This window comes from Acartia tonsa, chromosome 8, assembly GCF_053477335.1.
Source record: "Acartia tonsa isolate MP-2025a chromosome 8, ASM5347733v1, whole genome shotgun sequence".
Lineage (NCBI taxonomy): Eukaryota > Metazoa > Arthropoda > Copepoda > Calanoida > Acartiidae > Acartia > Acartia tonsa.
In genome coordinates, this window is record NC_137267.1 from 45,031,769 (window position 1) to 45,046,938 (window position 15,170).

Sequence of the window (15,170 nt, forward strand, 5' to 3'; positions counted from 1 at the left end):
TTAACAAATCTTTAGACCATTGCCTTATTCCTTTAGATCCCTGTTTTATACCTTATTCCTGCTATAATGTTTTCAGTACAAATTATTAATGAAATGTATCATATAAATTTATAGAAGCACTTCTGTGAATATGGGTTTCAAAATTTGGCCATGGACGTCATATAAATGAGGGAGATGAGAGGAGAAGTGGGAAATAAAACCCATAAAAAAGAGATGGATAATTCATAATTTTTATGACGTCACATGGCTGATTTTTCAGACACTTTGTCCAGCTACTTCCGAAATCAGAGATTTGAAAAGTTATCAATTTTGTTTTTAGATATTAATCATTCTTTCTAACCAACTTGTATTAGTAAACACTTGAGTTATCAAAGGAAAAAAGGAGAATTACTTAATAACTTTGTTAATTACTAATCTATTTTAATATATCTATTGGAATAGTAAGCACGTTTGTAAGCCAGGGATATAAAGGGATAAGACAACAATCGATAAATTGATGTACATCCCAAATAATGACAAACAAAATTACCCCTCTGTAGATAAAAATTAGTGGTTGAAATGTTTAAACATTTAACTAAATGAACCAACCAATCAAAAATTATTAAAAGTCCCCAAGATTGTTAAGCCAACGAATAAGAAAACGTCCTTAGAAGACTTTGGGGGACTAGTGTAATAAACAGCCCAATATCCCCTCCCTCCCTGATAGTGCTCACATCCCTTGTCTTGTGTTGTTTGCTAAACTAATTATGTTCCTACCCCACTGAATATAGTATCCATACATTACAACAAAACTAATTATGTTCCTACCCCACAGAATATAGTATACATACATTACAACAAATCTAATTATGTTCCTACCCCACAGAATATACTATCCATACATTACAACAAAACTAATTATGTTCCTACCCCACAGAATATAGTATCCATACATTACAACAAAACTAATTATGTTCCTACCCCACAGAATATAGTATCCATACATTACAACAAAACTAATTATGTTCCTACCCCACAGAATATAGTATCCATACATTACAACAAAACTAATTATGTTCCTACCCCACTGAATATAGTATCCATACATTACAACAAAACTAATTATGTTCCTACCCCACAGAATATAGTATACATACATTACAACAAACCTAATTATGTTCCTCCCCACAGAATATACTATCCATACATTACAACAAAACTAATTATGTTCCTCCCCACAGAATATAGTATCCATACATTACAACAAAACTAATTATGTTCCTCCCCACAGAATATACTATCCATACATTACAACAAAACTAATTATGTTCCTACCCCACAGAATATAGTATCCATACATTACAACAAAACTAATTATGTTCCTCCCCACAGAATATAGTATCCATACATTACAACAAAACTAATTATGTTCCTACCCCACAGAATATAGTATCCATACATTACAACAAAACTAATTATGTTCCTACCCCACAGAATATAGTATCCATACATTACAACAAAACTAATTATGTTCCTACCCCACAGAATATAGTATCCATACATTACAACAAAACTAATTATGTTCCTACCCCTCAGAATATACTATCCATACATTACAACAAAACTAATTATGTTCCTACCCCACAGAATATACTATCCATACATTACAACAAAACTAATTATGTTCCTACCCCACAGAATATAGTATACATACATTACAACAAAACTAATTATGTTCCTACCCCACAGAATATAGTATCCATACATTACAACAAAACTAATTATGTTCCTACCCCACAGAATATAGTATACATACATTACAACAAAACTAATTATGTTCCTACCCCACTGAATATAGTATCCATACATTACAACAAAACTAATTATGTTCCTACCCCACAGAATATAGTATACATACATTACAACAAAACTAATTATGTTCCTACCCCACTGAATATAGTATCCATACATTACAACAAAACTAATTATGTTCCTACCCCACTGAATATAGTATCCATACATTACAACAAAACTAATTATGTTCCTACCCCACTGAATATAGTATCCATACATTACAACAAAACTAATTATGTTCCTACCCCACAGAATATAGTATCCATACATCACAACAAAACTAATTATGTTACTACCCCCCAGAATATAGTATACATACATTACAACAAATCTAATTATGTTCCTACCCCACAGAATATAGTATACATACATTACAACAAAACTAATTATGTTCCTACCCCACAGAATATGGTATCCATACATTACAACAAAACTAATTATGTTCCTACCCCACAGAATATAGTATACATACATTACAACAAATCTAATTATGTTCCTACCCCACAGAATATAGTATACATACATTACAACAAAACTAATTATGTTCCTACCCCACAGAATATAGTATCCATACATTACAACAAAACTAATTATGTTCCTACCCCCACAGAATATAGTATCCATACATTACAACAAAACTAATTATGTTCCTACCCCACAGAATATAGTATACATACATTACAACAAAACTAATTATGTTCCTACCCCACAGAATATAGTATCCATACATTACAACAAAACTAATTATGTTCCTACTCCACAGAATATAGTATACACACATTACAACAAAATATTTTGACCAAACTGGAAAATTTTCCAATACAAAAATTAATCATAAAAGCATGATAGCATTAGATTCTATTTCTATTTCCTAGTATATAAAGTAGCAAAGTTTTTTTTTGTCTGAAGCTTAAGATTTCCTAACTACTGAACCGAATGAGTTTTCCAAATAAGGGAAGCTTGAAATAAGTCCTAGGATGGTTTTGGGCTAGTTTCTATGCTACCCTAACCCTTCGAGTTTAGATGCTAGAGGTGCAGTCACTAGTAGTTTATAAAGAATTTCCTCGTACTCAGAAATACGACCATAGACGATGAATTGATGTACATCCCCAATGAAGATAACAAAATTACCCCATTCATAATTCTAAATACTATTCAATTTTACTATACTACTGGGATGTAATATGAATGCTTTGTTTGAACCCTACAGTCCTACTGAATGTTGATTTTGCCTACGGTGCAATAGATATAATACTCTAGAAGTTCAATGAAACACGGTAAATCGTCTAACGTATAATAGGTAATTATCACATCGTATTATTGACAGTTTTCTGCAGAAATTAAATGAAAAATTATAAAATAAAAGCCAGTTTTGTTAGCTTTATACCTAGGCTTACAAAACTGGTATTAATTTTTCAGTATGGCTTCGAGCCTATTCTAATCCAGCGGATAATAATCGATTTCGATGTCAAACTGGAAAGTAATTTCTAAGATTTTGTCAAATATGACGAATTTTTGACCTTATAATTTCTCTAATGGTCTCATAAAGATATTGATCATCTCTTTCTATATCTATTGTTTGAACGCTAGTGAATGTTAGCTTTGCCTATTATACTTTACTATAATTATTCCTTCCTTTGTCTTTACAGGGAAGTAGATGACAATGCTGGTTAAAAAAATCCGATCTTGTGCAGTTCACGGCCATTTTATGAGGAGAACTGTTTTTACCCACAATTCGACAGATTCAGCTCTTTTAAATATTCAAATATTGTTTTTATTTTAGATTACTGGAGTAACGAACTACCAATAGCCAACTTCCCAACAATGATAGCCATCCCGACTTCGCCCCCACCTCCACCAACTAAGCAGCCTACAATTACTACTTCAAAAAGGTATTTCTTATTTTCAAAGAGTAGGATGTATGCCAGTATGTCCTTTAAGCTCTAATTGTCCACTTCACCGATTGGCCTTTCAAATTGATTCTTTTCCCATAGGTTCATAATATTCCAAAAATTTTAGACCCAAAGAAAGTTGTACCAGCCTAACTTTAAATATTCTAATATTGTAGGCCACAAGAACGTTGTACCAGCCTTATTTTAAATATTCCGATATTGTAGACCCCAAGAAAGTTGTACCAGCATAACTTTGAATATTCCAATATTATGTACCAGTCTAACTTTAGATATTCTAATATTGTAGACCCCAAGAAAGTTGTTCTAGCCTAACTTTAAACGTTCTAATATTTAGACCACAAGAAATTTGTACCAGCCTAATTTTAAATATTTCAATATCGTAGACCCCAAGAGAGTTGTACCAGCCTAACATAAAATATTCCAATATTACAGTCCCAAAGAAATTTGTACCAGCCTATTTTTAAATATTTCATTATTGTAGACCCCAAGAAAGTTGTACCAGCCTAACTTTAAATATTCCAATATTGTAGACCCCAAGAAAGTTGTACAAGCCTAACTCTGCAACGAGATGATTGGCTGAAATTTTCTGATAGTTTAATGGCCCACCCTGGTCAGGTAATACAATTTATTTTCCACTAAAGCTTCGAAACTGATTAAGATCCGCTGGATAAGATCCGGTTCTATGCCATAGTAAAAAATCAGGTATGGCATCGTATTATAGTCAAGTGTCCACGAATAAGAACATTGGAATAATCTCTAAATTCTCAGTCCAGGACTTCGTCTTATCGGGACCAACAAAACCGAATTTAATCTTTTATTTTCCTATTCGCGGATAATAGTTTATGTTACGATGCAATAAATAAAAATTCTAGAGGTGTCATACATTTAGTTTATTTTTTTTAAATGTATAAAATCAGCTATGCACTTACATAAAGCTAACCTGAAATGGAGAAATAGTTTTAGTGGTTGGACAAAAAAACCTTACCATTTAATCTTAAAAAATACCTACTTTTTCGCCAAAAGGTAAAGCAATAATAAGTACATTGTAACTCGTACTAAAAGCTCTAATCGACCATAATTTATTTCCTGTTCATTTATTAAACAAGGATGACAACATCCAGAAAATAAGACGGTCAGACAAACGACCATTTAGAATGACAGAAATTGATAAACAGCTATTAAGTTATTGTACCTTGTTAAGTTGTTATCTTTAAAATCAGATTATTAAATCATAAAAAAATTGTGTAAAATAAATCAACATCTTTAAAATGGAAATACTTGTGTATTGGTAATGTTTTTTGAGTTGCTACACTTTCCAAATTATATCTAAATGTTACAGGAATCATTGTGTTAAGCTTGAAATCAATCGGACAATTAAAAAATGCCTAAATTTACTTTAAGATTTATCCGTTACTGACGGAAGTAGGGACTGACCCTTATTATAGAAAAACCTAGCTTTTCATAACATAAATAAAGTTTTTGCTCATCTGTGATAAGTGTTCTCATCTTTGAGAGGAAAAAAAGAAGATTAAGTAAAGATCTTTGTAAGCTTCTTTTATTCTTCAAGAATAGTGGTTTGCTTCATAAGATCACAACTCTCCTTTCCTAAGAGGATTAGTAGATCCATTTCGTGATGATTCCTCTAACGGTTAGGTACAATTTAGAAAGTGGGGCAACTTTATAGTCAAAACCATTCTATGTAATGTAATCAACCATTTACTTGCTTTTTGAAATGTGGATTCCTATGACCAATAAATATAATATTACAATTATTCAACTTTATAATCAATTTCCAATATGTATTAGGGTGGGTGACATTCTTTGTCTGAGATCAAAGCGGGAATCTGCATTTGATGTTTAAAATAATAATAATTTAAAATTTATCTTTTGCCTTAAAACCGCCCACGACCAGACATACAATTTATATTTAAAGCATCTGGTGCTTAAAAGTTGATTAAGAATTTAAATACAAATTTAATCATCCTTGTTAAATAAAATTTAAATCTCAAATTTTTAAAAAGTAATTTTTTGTAGCATTGCAGGGTATAAATAACCAAATCTTCTAAAAACTAAATCTTAGGAAACTCGTACAGAAGAATGAATGATTATCTAAGCCCAGGTCAAAGTGGTCATTTACAGCCTACAACAAAAATATTTCTGTGTCATTTAGCACTTTCTTTTTATTAGGATAGTGCTTTGTCCCTAGCCAAAAGGTTTCGCGTCATTTTTTCTACCATATGCGGTTTTCATCCTCTTGAATAATACTTAATTATTATTTCAGCAATATACCAGATTTTAGTGTTTCTGGGATCGATTATCTACGAAAATCGATTAACTTTAAAGGCTTCTTTATTGTAAATTTTAACCGACTTTAGAAGGCCTACACATAATCGGGAATAGCCATTACTCAATAACGCACGGTTATCTTAAGCAGCGCACATAAATGTTCGAAAAGACTTATTTTACGCGTGTTTCCTTTAGTCATACTATAATTATTGGATCTTGGACACAATACAATCTTTCCCGATTTTGTATTAATTTTGCGGAACATAATTCCAGTTACGTCATATTTTTCTTTCCCGAAAAAGGGAAGGGGGGAAGAAAAAAAGAGATGGGAGAAAAGGGGGTTTTCCCCATCTCTTTTGAAGAGAATTTCTTCACCCCTTCCCTTTTTCGGGAAAGAAAAATATGACGTAACTGGAATCATGTTCCGCAAAATCAAAACAAAATCGGGAAAGATTGTATTGTGTCGGCTCTTGGCTTCTCAGCAGCTCATAACGATACGCGGGATTAATATATACGTGTAGCAGTTTGGCAGCTAGTAGCCTTTAAATTTTTATATATTTTAACATGTTCAATAATTTTCACAAGATCCGCAATTTAGAGAAACCATTAGCAATTTTTTTTAAGTAGGGGGGCAAATTCACTCAAAAATAAGCCACGTGATGTCATAAAAATGTGGGGTTATCCATTTCTTTCTTAGGAGTTTTCTTTCCTACTTCTCCTCTCCTTTGCCTTATTTTTATGACGTCATGTGTCTGATTTTTGAGTGACTGTCTCCCTCTATTTTTATTAATCAAAATATGAGATTGATAGATTTCACGCATAATATAAAACAAATCGTTATTATTTTTTAGGTAACATTACAAGGTGTCTCAAAAATCAGCCATGTGACGTCATAAAAATGAGGTAGATGAGATTAGACGTGAGAAAGAAAACTCCTAAAAAAGAGTTAGATAATCCCCAATTTTATGACGTCACGTGGCTGATTTTTGAGACACTTTGTAAAGTTACGTTTTTTAGGGTAAACTGTTTGTAAGACTTGAAATATCCACATTCTCTGGAGGGGAGCTACTCAGAAAGAAACGTGGACAATATACAATAACATTAGCAGGTAATATTATAGTGGATCTTCTTGTATTATAATCAAAAATTAAATTGAGTTGTAAAGTAATTTATCAAACGTTTTGATTTAGTCTACAGTACACTTATTAACATTTTGATCGAATGGATCAATTAAATCGAATATTATTACTTGGATGTTGCACAAGATTTTTATGGTCTGTAATAAAGTGATTCTAGCAGCTGGCTAAAATAATGATAACCTCATCCACTACCCTTTACCAAATCCAATAAAAGAACTCCCCAATTAATAACCTAAATTGAAGACAAATATTTCTCTGTCAATATATCCTCAATCACATATTCTATCCATTAACAATTGTCTTTTCTTTCTAAAACATTGACCAGTTACAATAATTAGCGTGCAGAAGAGAGTTGTTTAACACCCCCCCCCCCGGCCCCCCCCCCCCCCCCCTCCTTCAATTTTATATTGGGAAGACCTGATTTTCTCTTTGCCTTTGCAGCTCCCCCAAGAAATACACCCCCGGCCTTAGCAAAAGCATGTGCACACCCCTTTTTAAATAATAAAAAATTTTTAAAAGTAATTTCTCGCTCATCTATGTATAAAAATAAAACTTCTGTATTTATTTTAAAGAAGTTTTAATTGAAATTTTCCGATGTTTTTTGCTTTGTTAAAATAAAAACCGGCTATTAAAAAAATATGTCCCTTGTGTTCTATTTGAAGGTGCTTACACATATAAAATGCATCGCCAAGTACTTAAAAAGAAAAATATTATAAAATTATGTATAAAATTGTATGGAAAAAATGCCAACTGCATATTTAGTGTTCCATCATTTCTGCATCAGTTTATAATAAGATAAGAAACTACATAAATCTAGATATTTTTGATTTAATATCCATATCTTTTCAATTATCTTTGAAAAATAACCATTTTAGTTCCTATTTAAATCTACTTTATATGGTCCATTGGTTAACGAGATCAATTACATTTCGACAAAGCTCTTTATAGTGCCTATAAAAAAGGGGATAAATTTTAAAAACTTTTAATCAAAGTATCCCGAATGACGTCATATTAGAATAGTCCATTTATCCCCTTTTTATGGGTATTATGTTATGTCAGTTTTATGGTGTACATATATTTTTTATAATCTTTTTTTAATAAAATTTCCTTGCTTTTTCATAAAGTTATAATAGCTATTTTATATCTGTATTTCTTTGTGAGTTTATGAAACACAACTTATTCTTTAGTTATCTTCAATGTGCAGTTTCAGGAAAAAATAGGATAGTTTTAACCAGGGGCGTCCAAGCTTTTTTATTTGGGGGTAAAATTTGTTTTTGGTGGGGGGTAAAATGGCGCAATTTTTTCCCCTTCCAAAATTTTTACCTCGGGGGTAAAATATGCTTAGGGGGGTAATTACCCCCCCTGAAATCTGTTGGGGGGGGGGGAAGTAAATACCCACCTATAATCTGTTTGGGGGGGGGGGGGTAATTGGATGATGTAAAAAAGTACCAACCTAATAATGAAGTACTATTAAATATTTAGTAGTATCTCATTCCTCTATATAAAAACACAGTAATCAACTCACAAGTCTTGCTAACTGATGAACCAATGTGATTTTCCTTTAAAGTGTAGCTTCAAATAGGTCCTGGTTTTGAGAGGGTATCACCACTCTGGCAGCCTACCAAGATAAATTGGCCATAGAAAAAAAGATTTTGATATTTACTGTAATGTTTGATTGAGTTGATTTATCTATTTTATGGAAGCTAAACAATTAATTTTGATTTAAACATTTTTTTCATTATAATTACGAAAATTTTACTTCTTTGAATAGACATTTTTAGACACACCCAGTGCATTGTTTAATTAAAAGGCCATTACAAACTATGTATTTTTATCATGGTTCAAGCTGGTGGAACTATATATTCTTTTGATTTTGCGCGGTGGTATACAATCTTGATAGTGAAAGTAAAAATGCGCGAAAAGCGAGCCAAATTTTTTTCTCATGGGATTATTAATTTGGGAGGGGGGTGCCTACGTTACTCCCAAGGTAGGGGTAAATTTTATAGGGGGGAGGGGAAATAGAAAAAAATTGGGGGGTGCCTACGTTTGGGGGGGGGGGGTAATCACCACTTTACCCCCCACTCTTGGACGTCCTTCGTTCTAACATATTCATATTTACAGGATGGCCACATAAAAATAGGATTGTTCTAATATATTCATATAAATAATAACACAAGTTGGAAGAAAATCATTGTTTTAATTAACCCATTTACCCTTAGCAAAAATATCCAATAGCAATTTTTTGCATTATCTTGGTGAGATTTATATCAGAAAATTTAAGAAAATTATGATCTAAATCCTTATCTATTGTCAATCACTATTACCAAAGAACCATCCTTTTTTTAAATAAATTTATTTTTGTTGGACATCCAGCAAATAAAATTAAATATTTTCTGACAACATTGTGTAGTGTATGTTGCAAGTAGGTTTTTTTTGTTACAAAATATAAAATATTTTTCTTAAATGGATGACTTCTAGCTAATAAGAACATTTACATAAAGATTGAAAAAAAAATAAAACTTCCCAAAAATCTTTTAAGGAAAAAGTTCTAAAAGTGAAAATTTTAAAACTGTCTCTTTTCTTTCTCCAAACATTGAGAATGGCTGTTGACAGTTTACCTGGAACTCAAGTAATACAGGACAGCTCAACAAATTTCATTTAAAATGAGTTGAAAATACATTCCATTATAACATTCTAAGCTTTATAAAGTGTGTTAAAATTCTGTAAAAATGGGTAACTTTAACACTTAGATTTGAAAGGACGTACATGCTATTTTAAAAGTCGAAGATTTTCTATTATTAGGGTCGGTCCTTCCGTATGTCCGTCCGTCCGCCCGTCCGTACGTACGAGACGGATATCTTTTTTCGTCACGTTAGCCATGTTAGAATTGTCCTAGGTAGTTAGGTACGATTTAGAAAGCGTAGCATCTCTATAATCATTACCAGAATGTGTTGATATTTTTACTTTTTTAACAACATTTTTATGTGATCTAATTATCCAATTGATCTGATTTTTTGTATACTGATTCCTAGGATAACAAAGTACAATATTTTAAACGAAGCAAATCTATAATCAAGTCCTAAAAATGTAAGAATGTCCATAAACATTATCCTGTATCAAGCAGTTTTTCAACAAATTTACTTACAATTTTGCTTCGACTCTTATACATTTATATTTTGATTATTCAGTTCTGACACTATACAAGTGTTAATATCCATTTGTCCTACCGTTTCAGTGCTTCGCTTTTATAGAGGTTTTCATCATTATTTTGTTGGGTTATGGGTAAAAATTCTTCCCCTCTCTTGACATCCCTGTATGAAAGGTATAATTTGAAATAACATCAAATTTCGTCTCTAGTTCGAAAACTGAAACTTAATCTATAAAAGTTGCCAAGTGCAAATTTACTTGAATTTCCACGTAGATTTGCAACATACCCGCATTGTCCTAAACGCTGTGCATAATCTGTGCATAGAAGGAAGGAAATGATTTGATGCATTCTTAGAAAGGCCAATACTAAATTGACATATGCAATCACAGGGATAAAACATCACAGAAAAAAAATTCTCTCCAACTTTCTTTCCGCTAATTTCAAATATTAGAAAGAAAATAATCTCACAGCCGCTAGTCAAAACAGGGCAATTTGTAAGAGCAGCCGACAAAATGGCGGTTGAAAACCAAAATAAGATTTAACTTTATTTATTTATTCGTTTTATCATTCCCAACGAAATTGTGCACATTTTATATATCCAGATGACTTTTTATTTACATTATCTAATCAACTTTCTAAATAAGTTTTTGTTGTATTTGTAAATACTTATCTAAGAACCCTGGGAGGAAGGGGACATTGGGCTGTTTATTACATTAGTCCTCAAAATTTTATAATAACTTTTTATTATTTGTTGGTCTAGCATCTTTAGGGACTTTAATTTAATGTTATTGGTTGGTTCATTAAGTTTAGTGTTTTAACATTTCAACCACTTATTGCAATCTACAGAGTGGGTAGTTTTTTATGTAATCATTGCGGATGTACATTAATTTATCGGCAATTGTATTATCCCTTCATATCCCTGCTACGAAGCCAAATTCAACAGGCAAGATATGCATCAGACCTGTTTGCTCATCTTTTTCACTTTTTTGATTTTCTTTTGTTGTTAAAGCAAAAAACTAGAAGTCCTTTATAGTACCTATTATAAATGATATCATACCGGCCTTCCATTAGTCAATATATGGCCTACCATTGGTAATCTAGTCTGTGTTTTAGCCTATCATTGGTCATTTGTATTGTATGACATCATTTTTTATAGGTACAATAAAAAGCTTTAAAATATTACTTTGATGCCCTAGGGATTTGAATTTGCTGCGGCTGAATTCAAAATCCAGCTGCTGTGTGTGGCGTCTAAATATTGCGGCTAGGGTAACCTCAGGTTTGCTGCGGCGTAGAGTAGCTGATTCTTTCAGCCGCTCAGCTTTCTCTGTTGCGCCTGAGTCGCCAAAAAAATTGTGCCTTTATCATGTCAAGAAAAAAGTAATTGGTTTCAGAAAAATATTTTTCAAACTGCATGTTGTTCAAATGTAAGCATCGGACACTTTTTAGTGAAGCCATATGTTAGACATAAACTACTGAAATTGCATATAGACAGTTTTTGCATATAGCAATATAAAAGAAATAATTTTTTGTTTTTTAATATCTAATTTAATCATTTAATATAAAACAATCTTGAGTTACACGTGCCAATCAAAGGTAAAAACTGAATTTTTTTTTCCTGGATTCGAGAACCATTTGTGCAAAAGAGAATAAAACAAACAAGTACAAACATTTTCATAGATGATGAGATGAATTGTTTCTTGAAGTACAAGTTATCAAAGTGAATTCCTATACCCCCAGTATATATTTAGAACAGTTGCCCTCACGCTTAGCAAGCAGAGAAACTCCCTTAATTTAAAAAAATTGTAATAGTGGGGGGGGGATTTTTTTAATCATGTTTAACCACTGCGGGGAGGCCTTATCTTTCGAGGTGAGGGGGGGAGGTTGGTTACTTTGCTAGACTAGGCACTTTAAAGGTAACCAATCTAAGCCAATCTAGATTTACTTGAACCCTAAGACATTCCCCTAATTATTATTTCTAACGTCTTGTACATAACAAACAGCAGTATGTAATATTTCAAATAAAGATTGCAATAGTTTAGCTAGGAAAACAAAAACAAAATGAATATATGGATAAATGACCTATGAAGCTGAGAATTAGTGAGTAAGGGAAAATAATATTTATAGAAAACTTTGCAATTGAAAAGGGTCATTTTGTAAAAGTAATTTTATGATAAGAAAAATTTGGATGCATCTCGTTTCATCTTTTTTTGTCTTTTTATTTTATTTGTTAGAATCAGTTTTGCAACCAGAGTAGCCATTTCAACTTTGGAGCACAGCTAAGACATAATTTACCTTGTATGTCAGTTGCATTTCGTATACGTTCAAAATTAAATTAAATGGTGGCTATACACGTAGAGATCTCGTATTCAAAGTATTATATTATTAATTACTCAAAATATTAAAGAAACATTTAAATCTAAATGCAAGTGGACGGCAATTACCGATATTTATTACTACTAGTTGCTCCTTCCTTAGCATTTATGGAAAGGCGGGGGGAGGTCAGAAAAATAAAGTAAAACTTTCGAAATCTTTAGCCTTAGGCCAAAAATCTTACTACTTTAGTCTTGGTTAATCTTAGTTTATAATTTGCGTAGTCGGGCGTAAGTGATAGATGTATGTTCTTTCTATTATAAGTTACATCGCTAGATTTGGATTTTCACAATTCTTGAATAAGGATAAATTTAATAAAATTCTGAAAATAATCTATATAACATAAGTAAATTAAGATATCTTTTATTAAGATATCCCTAGCCTAAAACCTATCCTAACCTAAAATAGTTGTTCTGTCCGGGGGAGGGGGGGGGGAAGAGGGTATTAATTTATTAAACTTTTCAAAATTGAAATGAGGATAACGCCGAATTTCGAATTGTTAGTTCTAAACTATTAGTCTTCTAACTGAGCCACCAAAATTGGTTGTTGGATTTTTATTATTGGGGATGTATATTAATTTTATATCGTCCTTTGTCTTATCCCTAAAGATCCAAAGATCCCTGAGAGTACTTTCTCTCTCTCTTTCTCTCTCTTTCTCTCTCTCTCTCTCTCTCTCTCTCTCTCTCTCTCTCTCTCTCTCTCTCTCTCTCTCTCTCTCTCTCTCTCTCTCTCTCTCTCTCTCTCTCTCTCTCTCTTCTCTCTCTCTTTCTCTCTCTCTTTCTCTCACTCTCTCTCTCTCTCTCTCTCTCTCTCTCTCTCTCTCTCTCCTCTCTCTCTCTCTCACTGCAATAAACTTTTAAATTGAATGAATATTTAATTAGAATTTTCCTGAGTTAGATTTAAACATTTAATTTTGTTAGAATTACGTAGCTACGTTCACCATAATTTATTATAGAAATTATCATATTTTAGTTCATTATTTTCAAGAGGAACTTTAAAAGGGGTGGGTGGAAAATGTCAACTCCTCCCCCCCCCCCCCGTTTTAGTTTGAAAATGAAAGAATAAAAAGAGGATGATTTTTCTTGGGAGGGTGGTGGTGGTACCCTCCCCTAAATTAGTTTTAAACCTCTATGAGAATCTACATTATGAGAAGAACCATATCGGTTCATCGGTTAGAGATATCTCGGTATGGACAGAAACACAGACATCCTGTTACTTTAATAATTTCTAATTTAATTTTTTTATTTTAGTTCATAATGGGCGAGCAAGACTGACAATGAACACAAGTAATAAACAGGTAAAGTTATTTATCGCATTGTATTATAGACAGCTTTCCGAAGACGTTAACATGAAAAATTATAAGATTAAAGCCCATGGGCGGCAAATCCGGGCAAACAAAACTGGTATTAAAATTATCATTTTTCGATATTCGTAGAAAACTAGCTGTGATAAGATACGATACATAATTTTTCAGTATGGTTTAGAATCATTTTTGATCCAGCGGATATTAATCGGTTTCGAAGCAATTCTGGAAAATGTTTTAAATTATTAATGAAAAACTTCAATTTTAGATCATAAACAATATGAATACCCAAGTCTTTTTATAAAGCTTTTGTTGAAGATAATTAAAGTCCTTTCACAGATTATGACGTCATACGATAGAATAGCCAATGAGAGGCCAGTATACACTGTAACTGGCCAATGGTAAAATTTATACTGGCCTCTCATTGGTTATTCTATCGTATGACGTCATAATCTGTGGAGGGACTTTAATCATCTTCCTTTTGTTGGTAAATTTTGGATCTACTGCAGTTCACGGTAAAATATTGCTGGTAACGAAAATTGCTAAAAATTTATGAATTTTAAAGGCTGCTAGCTGCCAAACGGCTGAACGTACAGATCATACTCGCACACTGTTTTAAGCGGCATAAGAAGGCCTACAAATTATCTGGAATAGCCATAAATCAATAATGCATAATTATCTCGCAGTGCAGAGAAATGCGCGAAAAATACCTATTTTACGCGGTTTTTCTTCAGTAAAGCTTTCCCTGTGCATCATAGGATCTTGGCTATTTCAGATTATTTGTAGGCCTTCTTATGCCGCTTAAAATGGTGTGCGGGTATGATCTGTACGTTCAGCCGTTTGGCAGCTAGCAGCCTTTAAAATTCATAAATTTTTAGCAATATTCGTTACCAGCAATATTTTACCGTGAACTGCAGTAGATCCTAAATTTTTAATGAGGGGAGGGGGAGTACAATCAAATTTTTAAAGATTTCTTTTTATTTTAGCCCCTGATATTGGAATCCTATGAAGTGGTGAATGATGGACTAAACCATGAAATAATTATATGCACTGGTCCTAAGTTTGCCAGCTTACAGGTCAGTCTAATTGTTTTTTTTTAATCCTAAAAAAATCAGACATAAATAAAAATGATTATTAACAATTAAAATATAAAAATTGGCCAAATCCAATATTATAAG

The 15,170-nt window shown here is 32.3% G+C and overlaps 1 protein-coding gene across 1 annotated transcript in view; it reads left to right on the forward strand.

The window, feature by feature from the left end:
• Positions 1 to 15,170, forward strand: part of LOC145327067 (uncharacterized) — a 147,289-nt gene that overhangs the window by 38,993 nt on the left and 93,126 nt on the right. Inside the window, exons 18-22 of the mRNA XM_080170588.1 lie at positions 3,617 to 3,725; positions 4,277 to 4,361; positions 7,050 to 7,140; positions 13,940 to 13,986; positions 14,979 to 15,068. Coding sequence (XP_080026714.1) covers positions 3,617 to 3,725; positions 4,277 to 4,361; positions 7,050 to 7,140; positions 13,940 to 13,986; positions 14,979 to 15,068 — 422 coding nt within the window. The remainder of the gene's footprint in view (positions 1 to 3,616; positions 3,726 to 4,276; positions 4,362 to 7,049; positions 7,141 to 13,939; positions 13,987 to 14,978; positions 15,069 to 15,170) is intronic.